The sequence below is a fragment of the Cupressus sempervirens genome, chromosome 3, assembly GCF_028749045.1.
Source record: "Cupressus sempervirens isolate cs-2001-9-10 chromosome 3, ASM2874904v1, whole genome shotgun sequence".
Lineage (NCBI taxonomy): Eukaryota > Viridiplantae > Streptophyta > Pinopsida > Cupressales > Cupressaceae > Cupressus > Cupressus sempervirens.
The window spans coordinates 539083606-539103301 of NC_143120.1; the positions used below are offsets into that span (position 1 = coordinate 539083606).

At 33.0% G+C, this 19696-nt stretch overlaps 1 protein-coding gene across 1 annotated transcript; it reads right to left on the reverse strand.

Moving 5' to 3' along the window:
• Positions 1-6571: 6571 nt before the first annotated feature.
• On the reverse strand, positions 6572-8811 carry LOC149567544 (3'-N-debenzoyl-2'-deoxytaxol N-benzoyltransferase-like). Its single transcript, XM_089820759.1, has 2 exons — positions 8206-8811; positions 6572-8108 (listed from the first exon to the last, which is right to left on the reverse strand). The coding sequence occupies exons 1-2, from the start codon at positions 8641-8643 to the stop codon at positions 7200-7202; spliced, it is 1347 nt and encodes a 448-aa protein (XP_089676885.1). The 5' UTR covers positions 8644-8811; the 3' UTR covers positions 6572-7199.
• Positions 8812-19696: the final 10885 nt, after the last annotated feature.

Genomic DNA, 19696 nt, shown 5'->3' on the forward strand with positions numbered 1-19696 from the left:
AGAAGAAGAAACTTTAAAAAGAGATTGGATGGAAGAATCAATAGCTAGAAAAAAATCCTTACACCCAACTCTTCATAGAAGTTATTCTTCAATTCCTTGCATATGCAATTTTATCACCTTGGAAAACTATATTTGATCCTGCTAGTTGGGAACAATTGACTATTCATTTTATTATACCTAATTTGATGGAAGTTCTATAGGAATTTGTAATCAACCCAACTAATCAACAACTGGACCCATTTAACTAGGTTATGACTAGTTTCTTTCTTATAAATATCTACTATGATATGTTTTTCATAAAATTTATTGTGAACTTTGCCCATTTTTCCTAGTTTGCATTATTTTTATGAAGGATCTTGAGGTAAGTCACTTAGCATAGTTTGAGTGAGTTTTATTGTTCTATTATTTAGATTCTAGAATATGTATGTAGTTGGATTAATTTTTCTCTTGTGCTTACATGTAATAAGCACCTTAAAAAATTATCTAAATATACATTTTAAGAAGGAAATATAAAGAGATACTTGTTTAGAAGGAAAATAAATGAACATTTATATAGCCCTTGAAGAAAATCATAGAGCAAGGTTATAGAGATCACAAGGGCATGACATGGAAACAAAATTGTAGAGACAAGGCACGCCAATGAAATCGTAGAGCAAGGGCATTACAATGAAATGTAGAGATCACAAGGGGCATGACAATGAAATCATAGAGCAAGGGCATGCCAACAAAATGCAAAGATCACATCAACAAAATCATAGAGCAAGAACACGAAAATGAAATGGAGAGATCAAAACAATGAAATGTACTGATCACAAGGGCATGACAATGTTTAGAGATCTCCACCCTTGTTCAAAGATCTCCATCCTCTTTCGTGTGCATCTCTCCACAATAAAAACAAATGGGGAATGATTTATGTCGTATTTTCTTTTTCTTTTTTGTTTACACTCACATAGGCATCACAATTACAATGCCAACTTCGATATTGCAATGTCAGGGATGATTATAAAAAACATAAAAATCACCACAAATTATACTGCATTCACAAATTATCATCACAATTCAACCCCAAATGTTGTAGTGGGAGGAAACAAGCACAGTTGATTTAGTTCAATTGCTTCTTTCTTGTATTTTCCCTTAATTGCAATGTTACTTATGTACATGCTATATTATGAGGATGTTTCTTAAATTCTTAGATGGTTTATGTGATCCATAGCTTGGTTTATTAGGGATGTTAGATTTCTTCTATGCTCTCAAGTATTTACTTCTCAATTTATGTAGGTCTAGTATTGCCTAGTGTGAATGTTTTCTCTTATTTCTTATTTGGAATTTGTGCTTTACTATTTCCTCGAGGTTGTATGAGACTATAAAGTCTTGTATGAGGCAAGAATTCACTCGTATGGGGATGAAAAGGCTCGTATGAATCTTTGTTGACTTGTATGAACCTGGAGGGTCACTAGCATGACTTGTGAGGAAAGCATTTATTGGAGTCAGTTGTGACTTGTACAAGCCTGACAAGCTATTTGGTCATGTTATAAATAATGAACATGTATGAAGACTTTTCAAAAAGCCAATTTATGGTCTTGGATACCCTTTTGGGTCCTACATTTTCCTATGTCATAATAGATTTGATATCAAGTTTTTTTGGGGAGCTTGGTCTTGGATTTTTCCTTTGCATTAATTGGAATGAACTTGTATGTTTTAATCATTTAGGAATTTGTGCTCTAATTTTTAAAATGAATGCGTTCTTAGTGATGAACACTTCAGGATCTTTAGCAGTTGGTTTTTAGTCTTCTGTTGTGATCTTGTGTTCAAGTTATGCTTCTATTTGTGCTTTAATAAAAATAAATGTGTGCCTATGTTTATCCTTGTTTCCAAAGACCTCTAGGTGGAGCATTATAGATTTGCTAACAACCTTGTCCTACCATTTTCTTTTTTTATCACACTCTTACAAACTTATCACTCTGCACATGTTCAAATTAATTATGCAAGCACAATGCAATAAAAACTATTAATCTTGTGGTAAATGATTAAGCTTTAATTTTCTTTATAACATAGAGAAAATGAGACAAATATATATAACAAAAGGATAGATGACACTCTACAATTCAATGTTAAAAATAATAAGAATAGGCAGTGACCACCCTATCATAGTTGCACCCTTAACTTTGTTGTACACATTGGTTTAATTGTGCAAGCATGACATAATACTACTAATTGGTCTTAACAGAGATGTGAAACCATTAACTTTACTAATTAGCAAAGGAAATTAGGCCAAGTGACCAGAACTAACCAAATGTAGTCAACTCAAAATTAGAATAAAAGGAACATGACTCTATGTATAAGGGTTTAAGGGTTTATATCAAAAGTTTTTGAAGGTCTTTAGGCATATAGGACATGTAACCAACCAGAATTGCACAAAAGTTACCCCACTTGTAGGTCCCTTAAAAGTTGATTATCCTAGATCTACCTATAGTTTTGTTTAACCATACCTAGATTATTGGTTTTATGAACATGCCTCATCAATAGTCTCCATAGGGATATTACAGTCTGAATCATATTTCCATTCCTCTATGTATCAAGTTTCTTTTGTTTGTCCAATAAAAAAAAATTGCTAAAAAAAAGGGCCAATACTCCATGAGTTTGTTCCTCTTCACTACGAACAAAATAGTGAATACTTAATAAGTTAACAAAAAACCTACAACCTGGGGATCTTAGTTCTAACTTGGATGGGTATTTTGGTAGTTAGGGTCTCTCTCCAATTAATAATGATGGGGAAATTAGAAAATAGGGGGAGTCAAAATTGATCTTTGAACCTTTGGGGAAAAATGAGAATAATTTGAACCAAAGTGAAAGTCCTACATCCACTAAAAAGGAAATTATTGATGCTAAGATTCTATTGGACTCTAACAAGGAGAATAATGTAGAGTTAAATGTCCCTACCATTAAAGATCAAAGTCCAAATAAGGAGAACCAATAGAAGATGATGGATGAAAAGGGTTTAAATAATGAAAATAAGATACAACTAAAGGAAACCTAGGAAGTGACAACTAATTTGGAGAAAAGGTCCGATGATCAGACTAGAGATGAATATAATATGATGAAGCTACCTTTTCTCCACAAGGCTAAGTTGAAAGCTGATGTCTCTCTCTAGTTAGACTCTTGGCTCTATAATGAAATTATTATTCTTAAGAAAAAAATAGGGTATATGTAAAGAGAACTGGATGATGAAAAAAATGAAGAGAGGCCAACTAGATAAATAGGCTGGGAACATCCATAAGAAGCTAAAGGCCTATGAAATAGAACTGTGAAAATTGGTTAAAGACAATGGGCAAAGAATGGACATGGAAACTTCTAGTTTATGTGTAGATGTTGCAAGTATAGGTAAAAGGAACAATGAGGAGATTATGTCCCTTGTTGTTGTTGCTGTCAAGATTTTAGATGGCCCTAGTAAAAGAATGTGACAATTTATGAAGAAAGTTGCTATTGATGCCTTTGGTTCTATTGTTGATGACATCCAACAAGGTACTATGGAGGCTAGCAATGATTCAACCAAGATTATTAAAGAATTAATTTAGTTGCTAGCTCTGGTCCCTAGTTTCTAGCCTTTGGCTAGTCAGTTGATCCTGGTTTTCCTATTTTTTGTTTCATTTCTAGCTTTTCTTTGATGTTTACTTTAGGTTCTAGGTCCTTGCAAAATTTGGTTCTAAACTTGGATAATTTTTTTTGGTGGTTCCAAGTCCTTGCAAAACCAGGTTATTGGATGTTTTTGTGAGCTTAGGTTTTAGGTCCTCGTAAATCCTGGGGTTCCTTAAAATCTATCTTTCTATTGCTGTAAGGGGTTTCAGGTCCCCTCAAAACCTATTTTTGCCTTAATCTAAAACAAAAAACTTGCAAATAATATAGCATTTGACTACTCGACTCTACTAAATAAAGCATATCAATCTCAAACCACCACACAATCATCACACATGACACTATAATTTTGGTATCATAGAAACATTTATTAGTATCATATAAACATTTATTACAAGGTGAAAACCATGATTAGGATGACACTCTTAATCTCACTACTATTATAAATGAGTTTCCTAGTTAGGAGCATACAATTACCCATTCTAAGGGTTCACCAAGTTAGTTGTGATTTGTACCTTGTTAGAAGTACAAATAGATCTTCTAGGATCTACCTTGTCATAGGATTTACAATACTCTTTTAAGAGATTACCTTGTTAGGGGATTTACAACTAGAACCTATTAGGGTTCACCTGATTCAGGGATTTAGCTATTGTAACTTTTAGGGAACAACTAAATCATTGATTTGCATATAACATACCTTTATTTCCAGGTCCAATAAAATCTCTTATCTTCTGCAACTTCTCTCTACTCTATGTATTGATCAACATTTTTCATTACGAAACCTTTCTTTAATAATTGTTTTGTTAGGCTCAATCTTTTCCTTTTAATTCTAATCATTCATTATAGCCTTAAGCTTCTCACTCAATCTCCTTCATATTCTCACATATATCGATATCTCAACATATTTTTTTTCTTGATCACATCAACCTTGTTTTTGGATTTCTTTGTTTATTATCTAGAACAGTCAAAAGGTATTAACATTCCCAATGCACCTCTTTATTGTTTCCTTCTAATGATCTAGTGATCCAATGATCCAAAAAATACCAAATCAAATATCATAATCTTCACTCTTTAGTATCACTTTATACAATATGATCACCTTAACTATAACTTTGAATAATATTTAATCTTCTAACTATCCATTGAGTGCTCTTGCTTTGCTTGCTGCATGGAGTAATTCAAACTCTTCTTATCTCTCAACTAATTATGTTGTACAATCATGATTATGCAATAGAATAAGCATGCAAATTTTGTAGATATTATTGTATTCCTTGATTTGGCTTCTACCTTAACCATTGTGAATATGTTGTATGATGCAACCATCCTGCTATTTCATTGTTATATCTATGTGTTCACCCATCATTACATGTGTATCAACCTTCATTGATCATTCTTCAATAATGTATTGGCTTAGTTAACACATCTATAGTTTTTTGTCACCTATGCAGTTATATAGTTGATATTAATGACAACCATACATCAATTTTCTAGATAATGTCAATCCATCTCTAATGACAACAAGTGGTAGGTGATTATTTTAGTTATGTTAGGGTAGTATATTTGATATGTTAGTCTTTACCTAGAGACAATCTCTACCTCTCCAACCTTGAGATCAAACCATTACTAAGATTGGTCTCTTATACATTTCTTGTGTATGAGGGCTATGCTAGATCCTATAGAAGTAGAGTGCATAGAAAAATGACAATATCTATTTGGAAGTCATGGTAGAAAAGATTCTATTAGTCCTTGGAGATTTTGAGCATCTTAATCTATGATGTTATTTAAACTTTGCTATTTGTTTATTTTATGCTGCAATATTTTGTGATGCTATTTTAGCTTTTCTAGTCATGCATTTCTTTCCTTACTACAGAATATTATATGATGGTGTTTCCCCTTTTCTATTTACATGTTACTTTCCTTACATACTACCCCAAATTAGGGCCTCAAAGAGAATTTCCTCTCTACTCCCCATTTTAGTGGATATGGATAATGAAATTTCCTAGACCATTGTTAAATAATGAACAAAAGTATTCCAAAACAAATATCATACTTCATGCCCATGTCAAGGGAGTGAAAAGTACTAGGGTTTTGGTTATGATATTACTTATTTCTTTTTATCTTCTTTGTCTCCAAATCTTTCTCCTAGCTATATTGATTGTGTCATCTTTTTATCATTTCATAAATTAAAATTTTAAGCAAGGAGTTAAATAGACTTAACTTCTTTTTAAAATTTATTAAATTTTTCAATCATAATATTCAAACTAATACTAGCATGAAAATAATATCAATTATAAAGAAATTAAATAATCATTTTCATTACAATGTTACTTAAAGCATAAAATACTTATTATATCATAAAAAAAAAAAACTAACATTAATATCTTGAATTTAAAACATACTATCCTTGAAGAGGCACCTTAAATGAGCATCTTAACTTTTGAAATTGAAATTATTAAATTTTGGTCAATCAAAACATCAACTACGCACAATAACACCCAAATAAAATAGTAGGCGACCCATTGAACCTGTATAAATCTAAAATTATTTATTAAATATATTAATTTGAAGATAGTAAAACATAAGAGATTTTCTACATTAAAAATATTTATTTGTTCAAATGAAAGAAGATGATTAAACAATTTCTTCTAATACACTTTTAGTAAATAAAAACTATAAATAGTTAAGATAAAAAATGATCATAAACAATTATTGTAAAATAATTATGTTTTTATTTACTAAGTAAATTGCTAAAAAGTTACAATATTTTATTAGTCTATTTTTTTAAAAAGTTGACTATTTAATACATTCAATAAATTTTATGTATTTAAATATAAGATTTTAAATTTACACTGAGAAACTATGTCCATCAACTCATTTAAAATTTTATCTTTAAATAAAAAGGCTTAACTATTTTTTTAATCAAAAAGGGACATAGCACTTATATAATATATTTATTAATAAACTAGTTCAAAGACTCATCAAAAAAAGAGCTAGCAAGAAAACTTTGAATCCTTGCTGAAGTACAAAAGTGCTAAAGGCAAATAGGTCATACCAGACATACCTACAACAAAATACAATTACTTTGCATTAAGAAAGAGTTCCCAAAACATGTTATATACAAATACTCTATAATGAGTAGGGCCCAATTATAATCTACAATGAGCAGGGCCCAATAATGCCAATGAACCTCTCCTTCTGAAAGATTTAACTAAAATCAAGAGAACATTCAACTGCTTGTCTAATTGGACCATCTATGAAACAGAAAAATACCATCCAAATCAACATCTGGGAACTGAACCATGAAGGCCAACTCTGTACTTTCAAAAGGATGGATTCTCCTGCACAAAGAGTGTGAAAAGTAATAGCCAAATAAATGATAAGTGCATTGAACAACTATAGCTCTACACTTCCTGTTTGAATTATCTATTTGTTGAAGACCATAATCACCTTCCTTAATTGAGTAATCACCACCTTTGGATGGAGCCCATCTAACTATATCTTCTCTATTAGACAGGAAAACAATTCTTTCAACAAGAGAGTCCCTCAAAGAAAGGAGACTTGGCTAACTAAGAAGATGTGTTGGTAACATAGTTGTTGGTGATGGCCTCTATTTCCATTTTGAATAAATCAAATGCTTGTGGAGGCATCCATGTTATTATTTTGAATCCATTATTCTTTTTCTTAGGAGAATGAAGGAAGAGAAAAATATTTGATATGTTGAATTCATTTTCATTCCAATGCATAGGGGATATATTTATTGGACATCCTGATCCAAAATCAACTTCATGAAATCCTAGCCACCTCCAATCACTCAAAACTATATTAGCATGGTTGCTATAAACATCTAATGGAAATTGGTCTCTATCAACTCTTGCTCTAAGGTACTCATTAGTCACTAAAATCTTTGTTTTCTTTATAATATTCACTAGATATGGAAGTGGTTGGTATATGACATCATGGACAATAGCTTGTGCACATGCACCAATACTACCATTTCCATAGTACCCATTTGGTAGTGGGGGGCTAAATGATCTTCTCGCATCTAGCGCAAAGAAAATATTAACACTTTGAGTATGCGGAATTTCAAGTACCTTGGTCCTTGCTCGCCAAACCAAAGCTGCAAAAATTTCAAATGTAGTACAACTATCCAAACATTCTAGCATGATTCCATCTTTCACACATTTCAATGTCTTCGAGTCCAAGACACAAGACATTTGAATTGATTCTTTATATAATGGATATGTCCAATTATGGGATTTTTTCTCTATTTTTTCTTCAATCGAATTGAAATCATGATTTTCTATCTTACTTGGTTTGAGAAGCTCTCTATCCCATACTGGTTCAATAGATAGCTTTTCATGTCCTCTAGCCATCTCTCCAAGACTTTTGAGAAACTGCCCCACCCCTCGTCCATCAAGTACACAATGGTGAAAAGTCATTGCTACAATAAAGCCTCCACACGTGAAATGATTCACCTATAGAAAACACAATTATGATAATTAAAACTAATAAACTAAATATAATCTAAATAATATATAGAGAGAGAAAGAGAGAGAGAGAGCAATATTGCACCTGAAGAATCATGGGATGAATGTCCTCAATGGGTGTATTAGTAGGGAACCTAAAAAGCAACTGCTTAAATGATGACTTGAGCTGGTCCAAATCTCCAAGGACGGAGAGGGTGCTATCTACCATGGCTTCCACAAAGAGAACACCTTCTCCTGTACACTCCACTTGAAGCTTCCCATCTTCTTTCTTTCTCAATCTCCCGGCCAAAGGATAGTAATAAGCCAACACCTTAGATAGAGCTTCTCGGATTGTTTTTGCAGGATGCGGCAAAAGATCTTCAAATCCATCGTACAGAAGCAAGGTATTGAAGGCCACTGTTACTAATGTCTGGTTATCAAGGTTGGAGAGATAGAGGGTCTCTCTAGGAGAAGACAAACATGGTTTCACAAGGCTACTCTCCACAATCTTCACATTTAACTCTGATGAACATGCCTTCTCCATTACCTCTTCCCTCAGCCTGCCTTAAGGAACTCAATAAGATAAATGATATTGATGCTTCAAACAAGGATTGTTGTGTAGCCTATATATAAGTCCAGATATGAAGCTTTCCATAAATTCTAGAAGCTATACTGACTTCAAGCGGAATATACTGATCCCTGCATAATTCAATTCGATCACTCAAATCCTCATCTTCAGTTTTCTAGCTTCCTTTGCATAAAAGGACAAGTTAAAAGCATCTTGTGGACTTGGGTATCTATATTTAACCTAGTTAACAAAAATAGTTTTAGGTATCTTTTGCCCTTTGTGCAAGAATTTATAGCTTCTTTTGCATAAAAGGACACGTTAAAAGCATCTTGTTGCAGAAAAACTGTTTTAGGTATATTTTTCCCTTTGGTAGAATTTATAGCTTGGTTGGTCCATGTGGCTTCCGTTTAACTCTTGCTCTTGCCAAATTTCTTGATCCTTGCGTATTTGCAATTTCTGTTTCCATTCACCAGCACTACAGTCAATGAAACTCCTGTTCGCCATAGATAAACTTTCCTTTAATGTCAATCTCGGCGATCGAAATTTTACACATATGAGTAATTAATAGTGAATATTCACAGTCGTGCAGGAAACGGCTATATCAGTCAGGGGCCCATTCGGCTTTCTTGGCAATTATTTCTCATATCAGATTACATTTCTTTTACTTTCTTCCCTTTCCTCTTCACACTCACGAAGTTGAGAATGGCAAGATTGCGAGATTACAATTGTGTTACAACATGAAAAAGAATTGGGTTTGATAGGGAGAATGAGAATTGATTCAGATGAGTTTGTCTGTTTTTTATTATAAGAGAGGGGTAAAAATTTATTAAGACATAAATACATTCAAGAATAAGAATTCAATAAGGAGCACTATCTTAATTAATAAGGTCATCAAAATCACAAGATAAATTTGGGGGCAATTATTTTCTATCCACAATATTCCAATCAAGCGCATGTTCAAAAGCTCATTTAGCCAATAAACAACAACTTCATTCCACTTTTGATGAATGTAAGTAAAACTAATAGACTTCATAGTTCTACAGAAGATGAGAATTTGACTAACAACAAAAGCCAGGTGTCAACTCACATCCTCAAGGGATTGCATAGTTAGAAAGTTCACTGGACCACTTGGGAGTTAATCAATTACTAATAATTATGGAAGATCCCTTCAAACAACATTGTTCTACAATGTGTAAAATGGCTATATCCTCCATAAGATTGTTAGTATGACAACCCTTAAGCACTAAGAAAAGAAACTGCACTTCACCATAGTTGCAACGAGCCACTTGTCCAATTCCAATTGGACATGCAATCCCCTAGGAAGAACCATCATTGTTGTCTTTTAAAATTCCAAATGGAGAAGGACTCCAATGCCCCTAATGGTTCACCAATCACTTCTCCTACCTCCTAGGCTACCTAGGCACACTATGAGATCATTGACCTGCAACCCATAGGATCGCTAAATATGAAAATTAAGGTGATTGTATATAGAAAGATCACTGGGAGCCATACCACATCTAACACACACTTAGCCTTCATTATTTCATGAAGAGAGTGAGAAATCATCCACCAAATTTTCTTGGCTCCAATTTGGACATCTTAAAAGATTTGCCTATTCCTCTTCAATCAAATATGTGAAAGAATAAATGAAGGACCATTAAACCACACATCCTAAAGAGGAAAGGCTTTAGTGGGGACACTCCCCAAGCGATGTGAGAAATCAAGCAAGGAGGAAGCATGTCTATAAGGGAAACCCCAGGCACTCCATCAAAGGTGTCATATCTAGGTAGAAAAAGAACAATTGAAGAAAAGATGGGAAAAAAACTCCTCACCATTACCACACAACAACACACAAAATGAGGATCCCTGAAAACACATTTACAAAGATTATCCCATGAAAAAAATTGATTGTGACCACCGGCTACATGAAGCAATCACATTTGGACTAGGAAAATTATTCCAAACTTGTTTCCACCAAGGTAGCTCAACATCTCCTAACAATTGTCTAGTAATTTCCTAGTACCCAACGGAGACAGAGTATTTACCAGATGAGGTACCACTCCAAGCCGAAATATCTAGCCCCACTAGTGAGAAATAATCCTAAAGCACAATATCCTAGAAAGCTCCTATTGGTCCTCCTCTGAGCCCCCAAATGAGCAATCTAAAGAGTTCTTCCATCTATTGCCAACAACAAAGCCCAAGTGATAAGGAGTCTTATAATGAACCACCTTATCCCATCCGACAACTAAAAAATATTCACAAAGAGTCTGCAAATGAGGGTACATGGACAAGATAGGAAGGTTTCCATCACAAGCATCAAACCAAAACAAATCCTAAGAACCTCCTTTACATATCCAGAAAAGGCCCCTCTTAACTATATGAGCATCATTCCTGAGAGAATGCCACACCATAGAGCCACGACCTTCTAGTGGAAGAGAGGAAATAGAATGAGGATCAACACAATTAAAATACTTACCAGAGATAATACAGACACAGAGTTACTTTTGTTGAGAGCATCATCACCAATAGTGCTTAGCATTCAAAGCTTGGCTACTCAACATAGAAGAGTGAAGATCAACATCGTCCTCCTTGTTAGGCCTACAAATAGTCCATCAACTTATTAAACTCCATTTAGATTTATGCAAATTGCCATTCCAAAGGAGTTATTGAGAAAGCGGATCAAACTCCTTGAGAAAGTAAACATGAGAAGCCTAAACCATGCTCCTATAAATAGGGAGAGCCTAAGTAACAAATTGAAGGAGGGTAACACAAGTAGTAGTAGAGACACATTTTTGAGTCAAATTATTTACCTTCTCCTAAAGCTTGTTAAGAAAATTCTACAAAAAAGTTGTGGTTGCCTAGAAACAAGGATATGAATGCCAAGATATGTCAAATGGAGTGACTCAATTTGAAACTATAGAATATTAGCAATCCTCCATTGAATAGGTTTAGGATTGTTAAAGAAATATATTGAGGATTTATGTTTCATTAATTTTCTAACCTAACACTACCAAATAAATTTCCATAGTACGTTACGAGGCTTGAGCTTCCTTGATTGAGTAATTCTCGCAAGAGCAGAGTCATCAACAAATTGAAGGTGAGAAAGAGAAGGTAGTCCATTATCCCAATGCGAGTCATAAATTAAGTTTTGAGAAACCTTTAATACTTGAATCTGCCCCAGCCCTTAGCCATAATAATGAAAAGATAGGGGGAGAAAGGATCACCCTAGTAGATTCCCTTAGAGGCAACAAATAACTGGGAAGGTTGGCCATTAAGAAGAACACATAATGAAACAAAAGTAACACATCTCATAATTCAACTCATACCCTTTGAGCTATAAAATGTATCATTTATTGAGAAGATTTCTTCATATTTTGTGATTGGTTGAAAGTATATTCAATGTGGTTAATAGAGGAGAATAAATGTACATGGATAGTTTTATGCACACAACACTCAAATAGTAAAGGAATAGTTCACTACATATGAGATCACAACTTATTATGAGACTCACTGAAGTGATGTTATTATTATTTCTACCTACTAACTTTTCAACTAATTACATAATCCAACACTTTGTAAATATTTTAAATGGGTATTTATTTTACACTTTTTATGAAAGCTATCTCTCATTTGGGGTACAAAACATTCTATTAAAATTTGACACAAGCATTAAATCTTATCTAAATAAATGATTCTAAAGATATTTATATTTTTAATTTATATAGTGAAATGTCAATAAAGAAATAGTATGCATTCAATTTAAAATTAATTCTTTAAACTTATGATGAGTTAAATTTGTTAAAGTCTTTTAAATGATTACTTTAGTTGAATCACATTTTTGAGAGGTTTAAGCATTAATAGATGATGTTATCAAAGAACATGTTAATGTTCTTACTAGTTGAATAATAAATTTTTGACAACTTTCTTTTTTAATAGTTTAGTAATATCTTTTTGGTTTTCTCTTTACTATAGTGGGGGTAGGCCAAGAGGAGATAGGACAATTGAAGTGGGTTGGAGGTGGGACTAGAATGGGGCTAGGGCCCTAAAATTATATGGGCATGCATGGGGGATGGTTCTGTGACAATGTGAAAAGGTAGATTCCCTATATAATGTGGGGTAACATGCCATAAAGCCATAGAATAGTAGGGAGGTAGGTTAGTTGTGGTGAGACCAACCACCATATAGAATATAGGGCTGAGGACTTCACTTAAAGCTATAGGAGTACTATAGTTAGTTCATGGAATGAGCTTCAAAATTGATGAAGGTAACTATCTATAGTCTAGTCGATAGTGGGAAAATAGAGCTTTTGAGATAAGTACACCTTGATAAGTTATGGGAGATCTAGGGTAGTAAGTCAGATTAGATGGTAAAATCGAGTAGATGGTTTGGGCTGTCGAGGTGCGTGCAAAGGTGGTTCCCCCTTTAGTAATTATACATTAAAGAAAGAAACAATATGAGCATTAATAATCTACTTTAGATTAGAACATGATGCATTAATTATGTGAAAATTTTCATTAAATCATGTTTCAATTTTTAGCATCATTGGTTTCAATCATCTCAAAAAAATTATATTATAATCATTTGCATGATTTTTTTAGCATCAATAGTTCCAATCATATTTTTATACTTTTCTTATCTTTTTTTTCAAGATGAATCCTTATGTGGTTTGAATTGTTGATGCAAAAATCTCTTCACAACCTAACATTAGATATTATATTGCAATATGTTTTTTTGTCTATACACAATGTGTGCTTATATTTTCTATATTGTATAATTTATTAATTGAAGAAAGTAGTTTAGTGTTGTTGAGAAACATGTGTCTCAACCTTGCAGGTGTTTTCCAAAAAATTCTAGAATTAGTTTGTGGTAGTTTTTTACATGTTTATGTGTTGGAAAAAGGTGTATGAGATGTTTAAAATGCACCTTGTCCCTAATAGAATATAGGTGGATTATTTTTAGATTATAAACAACTCATTACATGACTTCTATGAGGGTCTAAAGTAGCGAACACAATTATGGATAGGAATACTATTTTAACTTGGTTGTTTTCCCATCTTGGATTTTCAAATGTCAAGAATGGGTAACATGTGGCATGATTATTTTTCCCATAGTTTTGTAAAACTACATGTGGTTTATAGGTTGTAAAATCACTATATAAGGAGGGCTTGGGAAGGATTTTGATCATTAAGCTCTATTTGCAAGACTGGATGCTAGAAGGTGTCTCTCCAAATTCTAGTTGTGGTGATGCACTCCTGTAAAACTTACATTGTAAGTGTATTGTAATCATTTTGATTTGGTAATACATTATGTGGGTTTCAGAGGGTGGGTATTTTCTCTTGGAAGGGTTTCCTCATAATAATCGATGTGTTAAGTACTTATTGTAATGTTTTACTCATGCATTTTTATTTTTCCATTAATTTTTTTGTAATAGTTAGTTGAATTCACATAATCATCCTCTCAAGATTAGCGTAGGAAGAAATTCTATGCACCTTTGCTTCCTTACAAGTGGTATCAGAGTCTAGGAAATTTTGGTTCTATTTGTTAGGTGCAGTGTTTTTTGAGTTAACCAAGGTTTGAATAGGAGCTTGTGTAGAAGTTTTCATTCCTGCATTGCACGATTGCATAGATGACAAGCATATTGGGGAGGATTGATGTAGATAATTTTTCTAATATAAAATTTGAGACGTGGAAGTTGAATATGAAAGAGCTACTGAAAAGATCTATTGGTTGATCATGAACTATGTGATACGATTGGTGAGAATAAGTAGAGGCTCACAAATCTGATTTCAGCCACACATATGATGTCATAGATAGAAAAGCTAAAGGCCTCATCAGCTTGTCTCTTGTAGACTCAATTTTGATAAATGTCCATGAAGAACCTATTGTAAAGAAACTTTATAAGAACCTAAGTGAGATCTATCAAGAAAAAACACTTTGAACAAGATTTTCTTGAGGAAGAAGTTATAATCCTTACAAATGGAAGAAGGTGAATGGATTTTAGAGCATTTAGCAAGTTTTAATATTTTGGTGACTTAGTTGACCTCCATTGGGTTGTCAATAGATGAAGAAGAAAGGTGCCAAATCTTGTTATGTTTGTTCCCAGACTCATGGGACAGTCTTGTCATGGCCATATGGAGCACTTCAATTGTCTTGAAGATGGAGGATGTTTTTGGTTCTTTACTTTCTAAAGAGATGACAGGGAAGGTCTCTTTGAATGCCAAAGAGGCTTTGAGTTTTCAAGGAAGACCAAAAGAAACAGGCAAGAATGAAAAATATTATGGTCATTCTAAGTCCAAGAATAAGGGGAGATCAAAACCTCTTAGTAATTCTAAAGCAATTCTCTAGAATTAAGGCAAACTTAGACACTTCCAAAAGGACTACAAAGAGAGAGAGAAGAAGAAGCAGAAGAAGAAGAAGAAACAAGATTTTGATTCTGAATCCAAGAAGGAAGATGAAGATGCTTTCATCACAACCTTGGCCACTCATGCAGATGATAGTGCATGGTTGATAAGATCAAGTGCATCTTTCCACATGACTCCTAATAGAAATTGGTTTAGTAAGTATAAAAAAATTTGATGGTAGTAAGGTGTATTTGGGTGATAACTCAGTTCTTAATATTGTTGGTCATGGAAATATTTGTGTGAAATTTTTTGATGGTAGAATTAGAAAATTTTATGGTGTCTTGCATATCCTAGGACTAGCAAGGAATTTATTATCCATTATAAAACTAATAGATGTAGGTGTGCATGTATAATTTTTTGAAGGTGTGAAAATGGTGAGAGGTGCTATGGTAATAGCACGAGGAAGAAGATTGGGACATATGTTGTAAAAGCTTGATGAATGCATGGTTGAGTGTAATATTACTTTTGATAAGATTAAAAAAATGACTACTTTGTTGGAGAAGAAAAATGTTTCACTTTCAACAAATGGTCATGGTTTTTGGGTACCCAAGGGTGCTCTATTTACTGAATCAAAGTTTCCTACAAAGAAGACTATGTTATGGCACCAGAGACTCAACCAAATAGGTGAGAAGTGTCTATGAGCCTTAAAAAATAAAAACCTTATTAATGGATTGAATGAATACAATCTTGAGTTTTATTTTTGTGAGAATTGTATCTATGGTAAACAAAGCTACATTCGATTTTACTCAAGTTCTCATAAGTCCTTATGTATTTTGGATCTAATCCATTCCAAAGTATTTGGTCCATTAAAAATTATTTCTATTGGTAGATCAATTTATTATGTTTCTTTCATTGATGATTTTAGTAGAAGAACATGGGTTTATTTCCCTTAGGAGTAAAGATGAAGTTTTCACTCATTTCAAAGAATTTAAAGCAATGGTTGAGTTGCAGATTGGAAAGAAAATTAAGTGTTTGAGAATTGATAATGGTTGTGAATATTGATCTAATTATTTTGACACATTTTGTAAAGATTTTGGTATTAAAAGAGAGAAGACAACTCTATATTTCCCACAATAGAATGGATTTGTAGAAAGAATGAACAAGACCTTGATGGAGAAGGCTAGGAGTATGTTGAGTGGATTTGGAATAGAACAAAAGTTCTAGGCTAAAGTTGTAGCCACTACCTGCTACCTAATAAATAGGTCTCCTACATTACCTTTTGTTGATAAGACACCAATGGAAGCATGGGTGGGCCACAAGCCTTCACTTAGACATTTGAGAGTGTTTGGTTGTGAGGCATATGCTTATGTGCCAATGGAGAAGTAGATAAAATTAGACAACAAAGATGTCAAATGTATCTTCATCAGATATAGTTATGTTGTCAAAGCATGCAAGCTTTGGGATTCAGTTGACCAAAAGGTATTTTATTCTAGAAGTGTTATCTTTAGAGAATCTAAGCCTTCTCCTATTACAGTGCAGCCAAAATAGATAGAAGAAAAGAAAGATGTGATTTAACTTCTTGCCACAACTGAGAAAGTTGAATCAAGGCCCTTAGAAAGAAAAGTTTCTAAGGAGAGCTCTACGAGTTTAGAATCATTAGAGGAAGAGGGAGAACCTGAACATGAACCTAAACCTAAACCAAATCTTGCTTTAAGGTCTAATAGACAGAGGAAAACACCTAAAAGGTATGGATATTCTCTTGATGATTGGAGGTGTATATTTTCTTTGAATGATAAGATTAATGACCTGAGATCTATAAAAGAGGCTCTTGGTATGAATGATTTAGAGTCTTGGAAAATAGCCATGGATGAAGAGATGGTAGCTCTTGAGAGGAATGATACATGAGACCTTATACAATTTCCTAAAGGATGGAAGCTCATTGGTTGTTAATGGGTGTTCAAAACAAAGATAGGTTCAAATAGAAGCATTGAGAAATACAAAGTATGTTTGGTTGCATAAGGTTACTCCAGGTTGTAGGAATTTATTATGGAAATAAAATTTCTCCTGTAGCAAAAATGACATCCATTCGATTTTTACTTTTTATTGCAGCAACTTATGATCTAGAATTTGAGCACATAGATGTAAAGACAACTTTCCTTATGGCATTTTGGGGGAAGAAATTTATATGACACATCAAGAGCAGTATGTGGTGAAAGGTAAAACTCATTTGGTCTGTAAGTTGAAGAAATCCTTGTATGGTTTAAAACAAAGTCCTAGGATGTCGTACCATAGGTTTGAAACATATGTATTGAGTTTGGGATTTGTGCATTCAATGTAAAATCACTGCATATATTTCAAGTCTAATGGTGATCATTTCTTGGTTATTGCATTATATGTTGTTTATTAGCAAAGGAAAAGGTTTGATTGTAGAACTAAAATCTCATCTCTCGAGAAAGTTTGAATTGAAAAATCTTGGTGTAGCAAGGCACATTCTTGGAATGAAGATTATAAGAGATAGGAAAATAGAAATATTTGGCTAGGCCAAAGCATGTATGTTGGTACTATTCTAAGAAGATTCAATTTGAAAGATTCTAGACCTTTGAGTGTTCCTATTACTACGGGAACAAAGCTTTCTATCTCATAGTGTCCTACATCCCCATTGGAGATGGAAGAGATGAAGAGAGTGCCATAGCAATTAAGTCCATGGCACTTTGGATCCCCTAACTCTTGAAAGGTGTTCAACAAGTGGGAGAATGTTGAGAAACATGTGTCTCAACCTTGCAAGATTTTTCTAGAAAATTCTAGAATTTGTTTGTGGTAGTTTTTCACATGTTTATGTCTTGGAAAAAGGTCTATAATTTGTTAAAAATATTTCTTTTCCCTAGTAGAATATAGACCATGGGCTATTTTTAGAGTATAAACAACTCATTACATGACTTCTATGAGGATCTAAAGTAGGGGACAAAATTATGGGCATGAATACTATTTTAACTTGGTTGTTTTCCCATCTTGGAGTTGCAAATGTCAAGAATGGGTAACATGTGGCATGGTTGTTTTGCCCATGGTTTTGTAAAACCACAAATAGTTTCCAGGTTGTAAAATCACTATATAGGGAGGGCTTGGGGAGGAGATTGATCATTGAATATGTTTGCAAGACTGGATGCTAGAAGGTGTCTCTCTGAGTTCAAGTTGTGGTGAGGTGCTCCTATAAGAACTTGCATTTCAAGTGTATTGTAATCATCTTGATTTGGTAATACAATATGTAGTTTTTGGAGGGTGGGGTTTTTCTCTCATAAGGGTTTCCCTATGGTAATCATTGTGTTATGTGTTTATTATGATTTTTTAGTTATGCATGTTTATTTGTCCATTAAAATCTCTATAATAGTTAGTTGAATTTGCATAATCATCCTCTCAAGATTAGCATAGGAAGCAATTCTATGCACCTTTTCTTTATTACAAGTATACACTTGATTCATAAATCTTATTCATGAAACATCCTCATTATGAATTTAAATAAAATTATAAAATTAATTAGGTAACCTTTCTTTCAACAATTAATTATTAAATTTTATCACACCTCCTCATATTGAGGCTTATCTTCTTTATTCTCCTTGAGGGGTGAACATGGTCATATTTTAGATTCTTTTATTTATGGATTTTGTTCCATTTATAGTTTTCCACTTAGTCCTTTATACTAATAGTTTATCTTTTTAAATTTTTCTATTATAAATTATAGAGCATAGACATTGATTTATTTCATTAGTTGTAACTATTTTCTTTAGACATAAATCTTGACTATAATTGTCTTCTTTTATAATAATTTTCCTTCCTTTTGTTCTTTTCTTATTTTCTAAGGGCATACATTCTATTTATTTTTATAAATGAATACGAATATATTATTTCTTGTCATGTTTCTATATATTATTGAAAATGAATACGAAGATCATTGAATCTATTTGACATTTAAGATTATTATTTTCTAACTTATTATATGAGCATGTTGTAAAGCCTCTAGATGATGATTGGAGTGAGATTTTGAAAGAAGGAGAGAAAAGAACAACTTGAGTTTCTATATTATTATTATTGGAATGAAGACATATTTAACATGTGGTATTATATATCAATAAGATATTCTTTTCTAGGAACTTGGTCTTGGATTTTTCCTTCACGTTGATTGGAATGAACTGATATGTTTTAATCATTTAGGAATTTGTGCTTTGGGTTTTAAAATGAATGTGTTGTTAATGATGAAAGCTTGGAGATATTTGGTGGTTAGTTTTTAGTCTTCTATTGTACAACCTTGTGTTAATTATTTAATAATAAAAAATATGTTTGTTTATGTTTATCCTTGTTTACAAGGATCTCTATGCAAGGCATTATAGATTTTCTAACAACCTTTTCCTAAAATTGACTTTTCTTATTGTACTCATGCACACTTATCACTCTACACATGTTCAAATTAATTATGCTAGCACAATGCAATAAGAACTATTAATCTTGTCATAAATGAATGACCTTTAATTATTTGTATAACATAGAGAAATCAAGACACATCGATCTTGACAGAGTTGTGCAACCATTAATTTTACTAATTAGCAAGGAAATTGGGCCAAGTGACCAGAGGTAACTAAATGCAGTCAACTTTAAATCAGAACAAAAGGAACATGACTCTATGGATAAGGGTTTAA